Source organism: Mobula birostris, chromosome 3 (genome assembly GCF_030028105.1).
Source record: "Mobula birostris isolate sMobBir1 chromosome 3, sMobBir1.hap1, whole genome shotgun sequence".
Lineage (NCBI taxonomy): Eukaryota > Metazoa > Chordata > Chondrichthyes > Myliobatiformes > Myliobatidae > Mobula > Mobula birostris.
The window spans coordinates 3983135-4000452 of record NC_092372.1 but is presented as its reverse complement, the minus strand read 5'-3'; the positions used below and the strand labels follow the sequence as shown (position 1 = coordinate 4000452).

Below are 17318 nucleotides of genomic sequence, written 5' to 3'. Positions count from 1 at the left end.
CTCTGTGTATATATAAAAAAAACTACCTCTAATGGGATGTAATGTTGAAATTGTATAAGGCATTGGTAAGGCCAAATTTGGAGTATTGTGTACAGTTCTGGTCACAGAATTATAGGAAAGATGTCAACAAAATTGAGAGAGTACAGAGGAGATTTACTAAAATGTTGCTTGGGTTTCATCTCCTAAGTTACAGAGAAAGGTTGAACAAGTTAAGCCTTTATTCTTTGGAGCGTAGAAGGTTGAGGGGGGACTTGATAGAGGTAGTTAAAATTATGAAGGGAATAGATAGAGTTGACATGGATAGGCTTTTTCCATTGAGAGTGGGGGAGATTCAAACAAGAGGACATGAGTTGAGAGTTAGGGGGCAAAAGTTTAGGGGTAACATGAGGGGGAACTTCTTTGCTCAGAGAGTGGTAGCTGTGTGGGACGAGCTTCCAGCAGAAGTGGTTGAGGCAGGTTCTATGTTGTTGTTTAAAGTTAAATTGGATAGATATATGGACAGGAAAGGAAATGGAGGGTTATGGGCCGAGTGCAGGTCGGTGGGACTAGGTGAGGGTAAGAGTTCGGCACGGACTAGAAGGGCCAAGATGGCCTGCTTCCGTGCTGTAATTGTTATATGGTTGTATGGTAACAACCCCTCTATACTTTCCTCTAATCAGATTAAAATGATTCCTCCTTGTATTAACCATTTCTGCCCAGTGAAAAAGTCTCTGGCTGTCTACTCGATCTATCATGTTGTAGACCTCTATCAAGTCACCTCTCATTCCCCCTAGCCCACTCAACCTCTCCTCATAAGTAAATCTTCTTTGCATCCTGGTGAATCTCCTCTGCACCCTCTCTAAAGCTTCCACACCTTTCCTATAATGAGGCGACCAGAGCTGAACACAATATTCCAGGAAAATGAGACAAGCTCTCTGATCTGGGATTGCTAATACCTGGAAATATGAGAGAAGGATGGATTCAGGTTGTGGATGCTGAGAATCGACTAGGATTCCCAAGATCTGCAGGTTGTCTCTACTTGGGAGGGCTTCAGCTGAGACGTTCCAGCAAGTCTGGGTGGTAACGGAGTGGATTTCAAGTTCAAGTTTATTGTTATCTGACTGTACGACCAAATGGAACACTGTTCCTCCGGACCACAGCGCACCCACATATCACACACAGCACATGAAACTAGATATTACTGTAAGTTAATAAAATATAATTCAAAATGCATGTGGTGCACAGGTAAACAGTAAACAGCTCACTGTCCCAGTGATGAGATCTCAGTGCTGACTGGGTATTCATTAAGGCTGATTTATACTTCTGCGTCAACTTGACTCCGTGCGAACCCTACGCAGAGACTACACGGATCTCTACACTGTAGCCTGACGCACACCTCTCCCAAAATGTAACTACGTGTCGTGGCAACGCAGACCGAACAACTGTGATTGGTCTGCTTGGTAGCATCGCATTTCCTCCTACGCTGCAATAGGGCGACTGAAGGGCAGGGAAGGAACTCTGGCTGCAATGCTTTCCATAAGGCTTTATAGACCTCCGAAATTATGGAGGATGTATTTCACTTCTACGAAAAAAGATGCTCGCTTTAAACTTGTTTACCCCAAGAAAGACTACCATGACCATGAAGCCTTGTATGGGCAGGTGTGTGCGTATGCGCGACGTGCTTGAATTGCAGAGCGACGCAGACACACCAACGCACAAGTATAAATGCTCACAATGCGCGTCGGCCACTTGCGTAGGTTACGGCGTTGAGTTGACGCAGAAGTAGAAATCAGGCTTTAGTCTCACAGCCTGAGGGAAGAAGTCAGGCAGTTCTAGTCCTGAAGCTCCTGTATCTTCTTCCTGACAGTACTGGGTCAGAGAGATTGTGGGATGGGTGGTAGGGATCCTCAGCAATGCTTTGGGCCCTTTGTCTATAATGTGATGCTCTCAGTGGTTTTACTGTCCTCTGTAGGGTCCTGCGGTCTGATGCCTTTCAGCTTCCGTACCACACAATGATGCAGACAGGCAGGACCCTCGACGGTGCTCCTGTAGAGAGTGTTAGAATGGGGCATGCAAGGCTTGCAAAGCTCGGTCTGCTCACTGCTGATATTCCAGCAGGTCTGGGTGGTGAAGGAGTGGATCTGAAACAATGTACAGATTTTCAGAGCACTGGCGTGCATGCTGTGTAAGATTCACTCTGGGGAAAGACGTTCACATCTGTTCATGCGCTTAAAGCACAGCAGAGTAACGTTTGCACCTTTCACTCCGTTTCTCAGTCTGAAGTCACGATGCGAAGCGAGTGTCTGTGAGTATTACCCGGTGTGAAACAATGTCCAACCCTCTGTCTTCACAGCACGGACTTGCAAGCCTGGTTCCCAATACAGAGACGGTGGCAGCTGCAAGCTTCCTCAGTACCACTCGCTCAACGATCCGCACCTCTTCAAGTACTACCTCAGGAAATTTGGGTTTCAGGAACAGCCACGCCATCTTTCTGTACGTCCTTTTGCTTTTCTCAGTAATCTGTTGGCAGTAAATGGCAGACAGTGCCAACACTGTGATTCTCCATCAAAACTGAACTTTGCTAATATCCGTACAAGTCTTGGAAATGCTGTGAGCAAGAACACAGTCACACCAGTCCTAACCGTGTCTTTGCACAATTACATGTCCTAATGTACCTGCCTGTATAACCACCCCCCACAGCATGTTCCACACATCCATCATTCTCTGTTACAAAAAAAACTGACCTCTGACATCCCCCTCTACTTGCCTCCAGTCACCTTAAAATTATGCCCCCGTCTATTAGCCGTTTCCGCCTTGGGAAAAAGGCAAAGGGAACTATATAAAGCATCCATCTGCCTGAAGTGGAATTTTCCTGGAGGCCAGCCATTTTAATTCCAAACCCTATTTGCATTCCAGCATGTCGGACAATGGCCTCCTCTTCTGCCATGACGAGGCCACCCTCATATTACATCTAGACAGCCCCAAACCTGACGGCATGAACATCGATTTCTCCAACTTCTGGAATTTTTTCCCCCTTTCCTTTCCTCTTCTATTCCCCACTCTGACCTCTTATCTCTTCTCCTTATCTACCCATCACCTCCCCTGGTACCTCTCCTCCTTCCCTTTCTCCCCTGGTCCACTCTCCTCTCCTATCAGATTCCTTCTTCTCCAGCCCTTTACCTTTTCCACCAATCCCCTTCCAGCTTTTACTTAATCTGCCCACTTGGCTTCACCAATCACCTCCCAGTTTTTACTTAATCCACCCTCTTGGCTTCACCTATCACCTTCCAGCTTTTACCTAATTCACCCTCTTGGCTTCACCAATCCCCTCCCAGCTTTTACTTAATCCACCCTCTTGGCTTCACCAATCACCTCCCTGCTTTTACTTAATCCAACCTCTTGCCTTCACCAATCACCTCCCCGCTTTTACCTAATCCACCCTCTTGGCTTCACCTACCACCTTCCAGCTTGTCTGCCTTCCCCTTCACCATCTTCTTATTCTGGCATCTTCCACCTTCCTTTCCAGTCCTGAAGAAAGGTCTCATCCCGAAATGTTGACATTTCATTTCCAGAGATGCTGCCTGACTTGCTGAGTTCCTCCAGCACTTTGTGTGTGTTGCTCTGGATTTCCAGCATCTGCAGAATCTCTTGTTTATGATATAAAATATAGTAGCTCGACTACACAAATATCCTTGTATTTTGAGAGTAAAGAGAAACTCCACAGTCTCCTTGGCTGATGTAATGCATTGAATAGAATTCATCCAATGCCAAATTATATATGGCCCATAGATAGAATGTGCTTGAAAGACTGAGTGGCCTTTTGATATTCTCTGTGTTAGTCTAATGCCTGGGTTTACCCTGAAATTATTTTTCATTGTTTTTCCAGTTAATTTAATGTGACATGAATCAGTCTTCTATGAGACTGAGCGTTGCTTTCATGTGATTTCCAGTATTCCAGAAGCACACTGCTTCGACAGCCATCAAACTCGAGGCGTGACCTGTCCAGGACTGGATCCCAAGTGGACGGTGATGTTTTGTACAAAGTGACGGTACAAACAGGCAAGAAGAGAGAAGCAGGGACTGATGCAAAGGTGACATTATATGGATCTCTTATTATTGGATAAGAAGTCCTCACTTGCATGACTTATGAGGATATCAGAATCAGGTTTAATATCACTGGCATGTGTTGTGAAATGTGTTGTTTTGTAGCAGGACATTGTAATGTATAATAAGTACAGTAACTGAATGACAGCAAGGAGTATCTATAAAATAGATAAATTAAGTAGTGCACAAAGAGAAACAAGTGCGTGTCTGATTGTAATAGAGTAGGTTGAGCAAACTCAGCTTTCCTCTTGGGAGCGAAGGAGGGTGAGAGGTGACGATCGAGGTGTACAAGGTGATAAGAGGCAGGAACTTTTTCCCAGGGCGGAAATGGTTAATCCTGGGGTCATAACTGTAATGTGATGGGAGGGAGGTATCGGGGGGATGTCAGGCGTAAGTGTATAACAGAGAGTGGTGGGAGCCAGGGTAGTGGTGGGGACATTTGAGAAGCTCTTGGATAGGCCCATGGATGGCAAACGAAGGGTGGCCTGTGTGGGAGGAAAGGGCTAGATCGATCTTGGAGTCAGTTAAAGGTTGGCACAACCGAAGGGCCTGTACTGTGCTGTGCTGTTCTGTGCTGTATAATATCTCAGGGTAAGAACCTAACCTTAAGGAAGATGGTTCAGAAGGGCACACTTTTCAACTTGATTCACACATCCTCTATTGAAAACTCATTTTCTATTAGGTGCTTGCATCTGTGGTAATGGTTTGGATGGGTTATATGGGGAGGTGATGCAGCTAATTGAGAGTAATTTTACTGTAGATGTTTGCACCCCTGCTGATGTCGTATGTTTGCACCCACGGTAACGTCGGGTGTGTGCGCCTGTGGTAACATCGGGTGTTTACACCTGTTTTAAAATTAGGCGTTTGCATCTGTGGTAAAGTTAGGCATTTGCATCCGTGTTCACGTTCGGCGTGTGCGCCCGTGGTAACATCCCGGCATTTACACCTGTGGTAATGTTTTGGATGTGTTACACTGGGGGTGAAGCAGATAATTAAGAGTAATGCTTGTTTTTGCCGATCAGGCTTAATCACATGATCTGATTATAAGTTTTGATATGAATTCTCATCATGGGCACTATTGCAATGGCTTTTTCTTTTATGGAGTCAAACCTTAATGATGGTAGCTTGCTTCCAATATTCCCTGTATTCAATACAGGTATTCGAGATATGTGTCTCGTGGCAATCCTGTTCTCTGCTATTACAAAGGAAAAAGTGCTAGGCAAACTGAAAGATCTTGAGGTGGATAAGTCACCTGGACCAGACAGACTACATCCCAGAGTCCTGAGAGAGGTTGCTGAAGAGATAACAGATGCATTGGTCATGATCTTTCAAAAATCACTTGATTCTGGCATGGTCCCAGAGAACTGAAAAATTGCACATGTCACTCCATTCTTTCAGAAGGGAGGATGACTAAAGGACAGAAATTAGGCCAGTTAGCCTAATCTCAGTGGTTGGGAAAGTGTTGGAGTCTATTATTAAGAATGAGGTTTCGAGGTACTTGGAGAATAATGATAAAATAAGTCAAGGTCAGCGTGGTTTCTGTGGTCACGTACCCCATGAAGGGTTAAAGAACCAGCAGAAATAGAAAACACTTTGGAGTCTGGTATTGCTATTAACTAATGGTATTTATTAGTAACTATGCAATACAGTAATATAAAATCAGATATATCAGACAGATTAGCAATGATTTTATATATGTGGAAATATAGAAACCAAGCTTCTTCAAGCCTACGGGTAAATAGATACAGTCTTACGATGATGGGTAAAGTTCAGTTCAGTTCGTGGTATTGAGCTGAGTAGTGATGGAGAGAGAGAGGTGTTTAGTTCTTCAGGTGAGCTGATGCCGTCGATCTTCCCGTTGTCCTCCGAAACTTCCAAGTTAGCCAAGCTTGACCAACTTAAGAGCACCATCTTCAAGTGATAGTCTACCAACCCAGGCGAGGGTTAGACACACGGGTAAACTCCACAAGGTCGCTCTTTCATGCACTAACAATTACGGATCGATCCCTCAGTATCGATCCTCAGTCCCACACTCGTGGGCACCTGAACAGAATAGTGGTAACTTCACCACACCCTAGTGCGTCTGCGTGTCCTGTGAAACAAGCAATTACGCTGGTTTAAATACTGTTGTGCTGAACACCAGCTGTCCATCAGGTAGCTCCTCCCTTCTCTCTCTCTGTAGGAACACAGGAGCTTCCAGTGTCCTTGCAGAAGTGTAAATAAACTGTGAGCAGTCCCCCCTCCCCCCCCGTCTCCAATTCTTCAAGGAAACATGGAAACATAGAAAATAGGTGCAGGAGTAGGCCATTTGGCCCTTCGATCCTGCACCGCCATTCAGTATGATCATGGCTGATCATCCAACTCAGAACCCTGTACCTGCCTTCCCTTCATACCCCCTGATCCCTTTAGCCACAAGGGCCATATCTAACTCCCTCTTAAATATAGCCAATGAACTGGCCTCAACTGTTTCCTGTGGCAGAGAATTCCACAGATAGCAAGCAGAGTGGACAAAGGAGAGGAAGTGGATGGGGGAAGGGAGGGGGAGGGAATTCCCATCCCAGTTTCACTCTGCCCCCTCTGCCAACTGCCTATCACCTCCCTCATGGTTCCGCCTCCTTCTACTACCCATTGTGCTTTCCCGTATTCCTTCTTCACCTTTCCTGCCTATCCCCTCCCCCACCCTTGATCTTTCCCCTTACTGGTTTTTCACCTGGAACCTACCAGCCTTCTCCTTCTCACCCTCCCCCCACCTTCTTTATGGGGCCTCTGCCCCTTCCCTCTTCAGTCCTGATGAAGGGTTCCGGCCCGAAACATTGACTGATCGTTTCCACGGATGCTGCCCGACCTGCTGAGTTCCTCCAGCGTGTTGTAAGGTGGAAGTTGATCGTTTCCTGATTGGTCAGGGCAGCAATGGATATGGTGAAAAGACAAGTGTATGGTGTTGAGTGCGATCCAGGATCAGCCATGATGGAATGGCGAAGCAGACTCAATGGGCTGAATGGCCTAATTCTGCTGCTACATCTTATGGTCTTACACTGTCAGTAGAATGTGCCTTTTTCTAGCATAGGTGAATTTTGGGAGATTCCAGCAGGTGCCAAAAAAGTAGGATTTTAGTAAAGTATCAGTGAATTGATTGCAGGCGGGTTTAGAAATAGTAAGATAGCGCAGATCAACACGTGGCTGAAGACATGGTGCAGGAGGGAGGGCTTCAGATTTCTAGATAATTGGACAGTTTTCCAGGGAAGGTGGGACCTGTTCCAGCGGGATGGTTTACATCTGAACTGGAGGGGGACAAATATTCTTGCAGGTAGAATTGCTAGAGAGGCTCCAGTGGATTTAAACTAGATATGAGGGGGGAGGAGAACCAGAGTGTAGGAATGGATGTAGGGGAAAAGGAAGAAAAAGAAAATAGTAAAGTTGTTTGCACGGTTAGTGATTAACAGAGAGTAAGAGGTGGAAAATTTCTTAAATGCCTTTATTTTAATGCCAGGAGCATTGTAAGAAAGGTGGATGAGCTTAGAGCATGGATTGATACCTGGAAGTATGATGTGGTAGCTATTATGTTGACGATTATTAGTATGATCATTAGTTATTGGTATGACAGAGGCGTTGCGGATAATGAAACAGGTTTTCAAAGCTTGCAGAGAGATTTAGGCCAGTTAGAAGAGTGGGCTGAAAAATGGCATATGGAGTTTAATGCTGATAAGTGTGAGGTGCTACATGTTGGTAGGACTAATCAAAATGGGACATACATGGTAAATGGTAGGGCATTGAAGGATGCAGTAGAACAGAGGGATCAAGGGATAATGGTGCATAGTTCCCTGAAGGTGGAATCTCATGTGGATTGGGTGGTGAAGAAAGCTTTTGGTATGCTGGCCTTTATAAATAGAGCATTGAGTATAGGAGTTTGGATGTAATGTTGAAATTGTACAAGGCATTGGTGAGGCCAAATTTGGAGTATTGTGTACAGTTCTGGTCACCGAATTATAGGAAAGATGTCAACAAAATAGAGAGAGTACAGAGAAGATTTACTAGAATGTTACCTGGATTTCAGCACCTAAGTTACAGAGAAAGGTTGAACAAGTTGGGTCTTTATTCTTTGGAGCATAGAAGGTTGAGGGGGGACTTGATAGAGGTATTTAAAATTATGAGGGGGATAGATAGAGTTGACATGGATAGGGTTTTTCCATTGAGAGTGGGGGAGATTCAAACAAGAGGACATGAGTTGAGAGTTGGGGGCAAAAGTTTAGGGGTAACATGAGGGGGAACTTCTTTACTCAGAGAGTGGTGGCTGTGTGGAATGAGCTTCCAGCAGAAGTGGTTGAGGCAGGTTCGATATTGTTATTTAAAGAAAAATTGGATAGGTATCTGGACAGGAAAGGAATGGAGGGTTATGGGCTGAGTGCAGGTTGGTGGGACTAGGTGAGAGTAAGAGTTTGGCACGGACTAGAAGGGCTGAGATGGCTTGTTTCCGTGCTGTAATTGTTATATGGCTATGTGGTTAACGTTAAGATTGTGCTGAATACATAAATAATTCCAGTTGTATGAACATGACAATATGCACAATCACTTCCTTATTCTTACAAAACGTCTGTTGTTTTTGAGTTTAGAATTTAATTGCATCAATGGCTCTGGGCCTGTACTCACTGAATTTTGAAGAATGGTGGGAAATCTCATTGAAACATATTGAAAGGTCTGGATAGGGCGGATATGGAGGAGATGTTTCCTGCATTCTGGGAGTCTTGGACCAGAGGACACAGTCTCAGAGTAGAGGGATGTCCATATAGGATCTCTGGGCATTTAGAGAATCATGGTCTGATCAGGGACAGTCAGCATGGCTTTGTGATGTGCAGATCTTGTCTGACAAGCCTGATAGAGTTCTTTGAGGAGGTTACCAGGCATATAAATGAGGGTAGTGCAGTGGATGTGATCTATATGGATTTTAGTAAGGCATTTGACAAGGTTCCACACGGTAGGCTTATTCAGAAAGTCAGAAGGCATGGGATCCAGGGAAGTTTGGCCAGGTGGATTCAGAATTGGCTTGCCTGCAGAAGGCAGCGGGTGATGGTGGAGGGAGTTCATTCAGATTGGAGGATTGTGACTAGTGGTGACCCACAAGGATCTGTTTTGGGACCTCTACTTTTCGTGATTTTTATTAATGACCTGGATGTGGGGGTAGAAGGGTGGGTTGGCAAGTTTGCAGACGACACAAAGATTGGTGGTGTTGTAGGTAGTGTAGAGGATTGTCGAAGATTGCAGCGAGACACTGATAGGATGCAGAAGTGGGCTGAGAAGTGGCAGATGGAGTTCAACCCGGAGAAGTGTGAGGTGGTACACTTTGGAAGGACAAACTCCAAGGAAGAGTACAAAGTAAATGGCAGGATACTTGGTAGTGTGGAGGAGCAGAGGGATCTGGAGATACATGTCCACAAATCCCTGAAAGTTGCCTCACAAGTGGATAGAGTAGTTAAGAAAGCTTATGGGGTGTTAGCTTTCATAAGTCGAGGGATAGAGTTTAAGAGTCGCGATGTAATGATGCAGCTCTATAAAACTCTGGTTAGGCCACACTTGGAGTACTGTGTCCACTTCTGGTCGCCTCGCTATAGGAAGGATGTGGAAGCACTGGAAAGGGTACAGAGGAGATTTACCAGGATGCTGCCTGGTTTAGAGAGTATGCATTATGATCAGAGATTAAGGGAGCTAGGGCTTTACTCTTTGGAGAGAAGGAGGATGAGAGGAGACATGATAGAGGTGTACAAGATAATAAGAGGAATAGATAGAGTGGACAGCCAGTGCCTCTTCCCCAGGGCACCACTGCTCAATACAAGAGGACATGCCTTTAAGGTAAGGGGTGGGAAGTTCAAGGGGGATATAAGAGGAAGGTTTTTCACTCAGAGAGTGGTTCGTGCGTGGAATGCACTGCCTGAGTCAGTGGTGGAGGCAGATACACTAATGAAGTTTAAGAGACTACTAGACAGGTATATGGAGGAATTTAAGATGGGGGTTATAGGCAGGCAGGGTTTGAGGGTCGGCACAACATTGTGGGCCAAAGGGCCTGTACTGTGCTATGCTATTCTATGTTCTATATTCTACATTAATGCAGTATCTATCTATCTACACAGATGCAGTATCCATCTACACAGTAGCTATCTATCTATCTACATTGATTATTCATCTACACAGATGCTGCTGGACTTTCTGAGCATTTCTGGCATTTTCTACTTTATTTCAGATCTCCAGTATCTGCAGTATTTTTCTTTTGTTTTTACTCAGTGTTTACAGTTTGTTTCTATGCCAAGTTGTAAACTGCTACACTTTTTATGGTCTTGATCACTTCTCTAAATGCAGTGGATTCTGGTTAATTGGGCCAAAGGTTAATCAGGGCAGCTTATTTGAGACACTATTGGCTTAATTGGGGCAGGCAATTGTTGACAATAATTTCTAACCAATGTCAGTCATGTGCACTTGCGTGGCAATGAGACACTACACCGTGCTGAAAGTGACCAGTTTTTAAAAAGCATTAGTTGTGTGTGTTCATGTTCAAAAAGCAGTGATTTTTGTCAGTGATATTTGGTGGGAAATAAGCAGAAAGGCAATTAAGAGCTACTTTACACATCGTGGGTTCAAGCATTATATATGGCAACTAGAGGCCAGTTAGCTTAACATCTGTAGTCGGGAAAATGCTTGAAGCTGTCATTAAGGAAGAAATAGCAAAACGTTTAGAAAGGAGTGGTTCCATTAGACAGAAGCAGCATGGATTCAGAAAGGGCAGGTCCTGTTTGACAAACTTACTGGAGTTCTTTGAGGACCCATGAGTGCAGTGGATAGAGGGGAACAGGTAGATGTTGTATACTTGGATTTCCAGAAGACTCTTGATAAGGTGCCGCACAAGAGACTTATAAATACGATACGGATGCATGGAGTCGGAGGAAGTGTATTGGCATGGATAGCGGATTGGTTAACCGATAGAAAGCAGAGAGTTGCTATAAATGGGTGTTTCTCCGGTTGGCAGTCGGTGGAAAGTGGGGTGCTGCAGGGGTCGGTGCTGGGCCCGCAGCTGTTTACCATTTACATTGATGATTTGGAAGAAGGGACAGAGTGGAGCGTAGCAAATTTTGCTGATGACACTAAACTGAGTGGAAAAGCAAATTGTACAAAGGATGTGGAGAGTCTGCAGAGGGATATAGGTAAGTTAAGTGATTGGGTCAAGGTCTGATAGATGGAATACAACGTTGGTAAATGCAGGATCATCCACTTTGGAAAGAATAATAGAAGAGCAGATTATTATTTAGATGGTGAAAGATTGCAGCATGCTGTTGTGCAGAGGGACTTGGGAGTGCTTATACTTTATACTTTATTGTCGCCAAACAATTGATACTAGAACGTACAATCATCACAGCGATATTTGATTCTGTGCTTCCCGCTCCCTGGATTACAAATATTAAATATTAAAAAAAATTAAAAATAGTAAAAATTAGTAAATATTAAAAATTTAAATTATAAATAATAAATAGAAAATAGAAAATGGAAAGTAAGGTAGTGCAAAAAAACTGAGAGGCAGGTCCGGATATTTGTAGAGTATGGTCCAGATCCGGGTCAGGATCCGTTCAGCAGTCTTATCACAGTTGGAAAGAAGCTGTTCCCAAATCTGGCCGTCTGAGTCTTCAAGCTCCTGAGCCTTCTCCTGGAGGGAAGGGGGACGAAAAGTGTTTTGGCTGGGTGGGTCGTGTCCTTGATTATCCTGGCAGCACTGCTCCGACAGCGTGCGGTGTAAAGTGAGTCCACGGACGGAAGATTGGTTTGTGTGATGTGCTGCACCGTGTTCACGATCTTCTGCAGCTTCTTTTGGTCTTGGACAGGACAACTTCCATACCAGGTTGTGATGCACCCTAGAAGAATGCTTTCTACGGTGCATCTATAAAAATTAGTGAGGGTATTAGGGGACAGGCCAAATTTCTTTAGTTTTCTCAGGAAGTAAAGACGCTGGTGGGCCTTCTTGGCAGTGAACTCTGCTTGGTTGGACCAAGTCAGGTCATTTGTGATATTGACCCCGAGGACCTTAAAGCTTTTGACCTGTTCCACTTGCGCACCACCGATGTAAATTGGGTCATGCAGTCCGCTACTCCTTCTGATGTCAACAACCAATTCCTTCGTCTTGCTGACGTTGAGGGATAGGTTATTGTCTTCGCACCATGCCACCAGGTTCTTAATTTCCTCTCTGTACTCAAACTCATCATTACCCGAGATATGGCCTACAATTGTTGTGTCATCAGCAAACTTATATATTGAGTTTGATGGAAACTTGGCTACACAATCATAGGTGTACAGTAAGTACAGCAAGGGGCTAAATACATAGCCTTATGCATGAATTGCATGAAGTTGGCTTGCAGGTACAACAGGTTATTAAGAAGGCAAATGGAATGTTGGCCTTCATTGCTAGAGGGATTGACTTCAAGAGCAGGGAGGTCATGCTGCAACTGTACAGGGTACTAGTGAGGCCACACCTGGAGTACTGTGTGCAGTTCTGGTCTCCATACTTGAGGAAGGATATACTGGCTTTGGAGGCAGTGCAGAGGAGATTCACCAGGTTGATTCCAGAGATGAAGGGGTTAACCTATGAGGAGAGATTAAATCACCTGGGACTATACTCTCTGGAGTTCAGAAGAATGAGAGGGGATCTTATAGAAACATACAAAATTTTGAAAGGAACACTCACAAAATGCTGGTGGAACGCAGCAGGCCAGACAGCATCCATAGGAAGAAGCACAGTTGACCAAGGGTCTCAGCCCGAAACGTCAACTGTGCTTCTTCCTATGGATGCTGTCTGGCCTGCTGCGTTCCACCAGCATTTTGTGTGTGTTGCTTGAATTTCCAGCATCTGCAAATTTCCTCGTGTTTGCGTTTTTAAATTTTGAAAGAGATAGATAAGATAAAAGTAGGAAAGTTGTTTCCATTGGTCGGTGAGACTAGAACTAGGGGACATTACCTCAAGATTCAGGGGAGAAGATTTAGGATGGAGATGAGGAGAAACTGTTTTTCCCAGAGAGTGGTGAATCTGTGGAATTCTCTGCCCAGGGAAGCAGTTGAGGCTTCTTCACTAAATATATTTAAGATACAGTTAGATAGATTTTAACGTAGGGGAATTAAGGGTTATGGGGAAAAGGCAGGTAGGTGGAGCTGAGTTTACGGACAGATCAGCCATGATCTTATTGAACGGCGGGGCAGGCTCGATGGGCCTGATGGTCGATTCCTGCTCCTATTACTTATGTTCTTATGTATTCAGACTTGGAGATGCCAGAAACGGCCAAGAGTCAAAATGAAACAATTTCACTATTTCAACAAGTTAGGAACTATGAAGAATTTGAAAGTGATGATAATCATCTTGAAGGTTACAATAAAAATGAAGATTTGGGGGATTCAGTCATCGACAGCATTGTTTGAAGGCAGTCCATTATCTACACTAGGTGTCTGTGCAGATTTTGTTCATTTACAGACAATCAAAAGAACACAGCAGTGTACACTGGATGAATTCATCCTTTGATAAATATTTGGAACTAATACACAGTTTATACTACTGTAGTATTAGTCGTATTCTAATTTGTTCTGTATTTCATTTAAATACGTAACATATTATATCTTTTTAGCCATTTCCTTGAAACTTCGGCTAATTGGGACAGTCATTTAATTGGGCCAAGATGTACTGGTCCTGATGTGGCCCAGTTAATTGGAATCCACTGTATTTGTGTTCTGTTACGGTTTGCTTGTTATCGGTGATCTAATTCTGAATTTAGAGTGAATTATGAAACTTCGTAAAATGAGGATGCTTAAAATTAGATTGTAAATAACAGCATTATATAAAAATAATTACAAATTTTCTTTTAACATGGTTCCAAGAAGAGCCTTGTTTACCTTGTGTTGGGGAATTAAAAGCAGAATCACTGAAGGAACCCCTTGAAAACAAGTCAGACAATCCCCAAACCCTGCCTATTGGCCTCCAGCTGCATAGCATCACTCTACAATCCTTTTTGCCACCAATTTCATACTTTGTCCAGATCTATCTCCACTCATACCTGACCTCTCCTAAGCTCAAATCTGACCTAACCTGTCCAACGCTCAAATCAGATTTGACTTCTCCAATGCTCATTTTGGAACCAATGCTTTCGAGACTGATTTCAGAGGGGTTAAGTCTGAGAGCTATAGGAAGTCCTTGGTTGGTCATTTCCTTTAGACCATCCACATTCACTTGCTTTTTGTCTTCTAAGGTTCTTAAAGATCCTTTCATGTTTGTAACTGTTGGGGTTTCTTCTGGAGGCTGTTGTGAGGTGACTGAGCCGGCCTCCAAAGGATTACTGCACAGCATGTTGTCTGTCATTTTCTTCTGATCTTTGTGGACCATGGGTTTGAATTCTGTCAGCTGCTCCTGGGGCCCAATTTCCATGTCACAGCTCTGAGTTGGGTTTCCAGCTGGGCTTTGATCAGCCTCAGCATCTACATGGCTTTCATTAGATTTCAAACCTTCAGGTTTATTCAGAGTTGATTTCTTGGGCCTACATCCTGATCTGATTTTTGGAGTCTGCTCCTGACTGAACTCTGCTAATGACAACGCTTCACATTCGAAATCCCTTTCATTTTCATTCAAGCCAGGTTGTTTTGACTCCACAACTTCTGCTAGGGGATTCTATTGCCATTTTCTGCTTTCAGCAGTGAGAAGACTTATTCGTGTTAAGTCCTCTCTGCCCCCAGTGGGTGTGACTGGGACATCTAGTTTCTTTGGATCAGGTCCAACTATGATAGCACTCTTCTGACGACTGCTTGTTGCAAGTTCTTGCCGACCTGATTTCTTCACATCTTCTTCAGAACTGCACAGATCAGAGATTGCAGGAAGACTGCCATGAGTACCAGGCTCAGTAGGACTGATAGGTGACCAGCCTGCATTATGACTCTGATGATGTTGGAAGTGGGTGGGGCTACTTTGAAGCCTGATCTCTGAGTGATTGTCCCTCTGAACTGGGTGAACTGCAGGGGAATAGTTAACCAAAACTCCAGTGACACTTTCGTTGAGGCAGAACTCCACACGGTAGCCTGGCTTTGACCATTCTGAGTTACCTCCAGACAGTGCGACGAGAAGATTGCCCTGAGGTGTTTCAGCTATAGAGATAGTTCTCTGTTTGACATCTACAATGCCACTGAGATATTGTTGTTCAACAGAATTCCTTTGAATTCCTGCAGTGTTCACTGCCGAAGCATTTTCCTGGTAATTTCCTGCAGATAGACTAACTTGCTTTGACTTTCTCGGCTCCATACTTTGTCCAGGTGTGACATCTAAATATGACGACCTTGCACCTTCTGCCGTGGCTGATTCTGGTCTGAATGTAGTAAAGCTCTCCTGATGACTGACTGCATCAGGACTCCTCAGGTCTGACTTCATTATTTCTGTAAGAGGTCTGCAGGGACGTGGGACTGCACCAGGGAGCTCAGACGTCTGAGTTGAGGGATTGCCTGCTTTACGACTACCTTCGGGTTTAAGAGGCACTGGATATGGCAGAGCCGAAACCTCTGTAGAATTCTCATCGGGACTGATGTGGGTAAGAACATGTTTCTGCTTAAAGTCCATCTGAGTCTCATTGAGGGCAATATTTCCACAGTTATGAGATTTTGATAGTTCTGCAACATCTCCACTGGTAAAGCTCTCCTGAGAGTGTACCAGTACTGGGTAACCACCTAGCTCATCTTCAACAGTACCAGACAGGGTTGACGTGCTCTGTGCTCTCGAATTCCCATGGAGTCTAACCATTGTAACACCCTCTTCATAGGGAGTCCTCTGATACCTTCCATCAACAAAACCATCAACCTCCAACCTTCTCAACTCAGTGCTCCCCTTGGCAGTGACATGTGCATCAAGGTGTATATTTGACATCTTCTGATCTTCTCCAGCAGTTGGTTCTGGTTGGTTTGTAAGGGTGCTCCCGTGATAGTTGACCGTCTCAAGGCTCCTCAGTTTTGACTTCTTCACCTCTTCGTCAGAACTCAAGGGAGACGAGGCTGCTTCAAGGCTGTTGTCGGATGCCATTGTGGACGGACTCCCAAGATGAGGTCTGAACTTCATGGGGCTGTTGGCGTGCCTGAGCTCTGTGTTGCACCTCTGGGTTGTATCTGTTCCAGGAATGTGTTCAGCTTTGTCCCCCAGGCCGATCCACATGCAGGCTGACACTCGCAGGGTGCCAGAGCTCTGACTGCTTCACGTCATTTCCAGACGCAACATGTGGAGGATTTTCCTCACACGGAGGAAGTTCACCTTGGTTGTTCTCCACAATGCTGGGCAGATTTGATTCATATAGCTGCTCTTCAGAATTCCCATGGGATATAACCGTAATAAGAGCTTCTTCGGAAATGACTTCCAAAGGACTCCACTGGTAGATTCTGGATGCAGGACTGAGAAATGCCAGGGTTCTCGGATCAATGGTCCCTTTCCGTGTAATGTTGGCAGAACCACACTGGTCAGGATCTTCTCCAGGACTTGTTCCCACAGTAAGACTATTGGCGCATCCCTGGCGAATCAGTGCAACCAGACTCTTCAAATTTAGCTTCCTCATTTCTTCATCAGAACTCCATGAAGGTGAGGCTGCATGAAGATTTCCTTCAGAAAGCACGGCAGAATGGCTCTCTGATGCTGCAACAGTTTCAGGGTTGAGAGGCACGAATTGGAACAGAGTTTCACTGAGCTCAGTGTGACTCATCTCAGTCACGTCCTGTCCAGCATCGTGTTTCGGTTCGCTACGTGCCGAACCACGCATTGGGTTTACTGTTTCACCAGAGGTTAGTCGGCTCCCCCGGTCACCTCCAGGAGGAACCTCAAGATCTTCCTGAGCATTTTCTACCACAGAAGCGTTCTCTTGTTTAATCTCTGATCTGATTCTAGCAGCACCCTCCAGACCCCTGACTGTTCCAGGGGATTGCAGATCTGATTTCCCGGTTTCCTCACTAAGGCTGCTCTGGGAACATCTCCCTAATGATGAGGCTACGCTAAGACCCACTGGATCCACTTGCAGCTTGGCCCTGGTAACACTCACATTGAACTCCGTGTGATTCCTTTCTTGTTCATTTGCCACTGGAGCAGGTTTGGATTTGATGTCTGTTTGATTCGCATTGTACTCAACACTTTCAGAGAACATCGCTGAGTTATCTCCAGAAGTAACCTCAGCAGTATTTTCCCTGAGGCTTCTGCGATATGAAGT

The 17318-nt window shown here is 44.7% G+C and overlaps 1 protein-coding gene across 1 annotated transcript in view; it reads left to right on the top strand.

Moving 5' to 3' along the window:
- LOC140194870 (lipoxygenase homology domain-containing protein 1-like) overlaps positions 1–17318 on the top strand; it is a 351891-nt gene that overhangs the window by 11938 nt on the left and 322635 nt on the right. Inside the window, exons 4-5 of the mRNA XM_072252157.1 lie at positions 2333–2472; positions 3930–4070. Coding sequence (XP_072108258.1) covers positions 2333–2472; positions 3930–4070 — 281 coding nt within the window. The remainder of the gene's footprint in view (positions 1–2332; positions 2473–3929; positions 4071–17318) is intronic.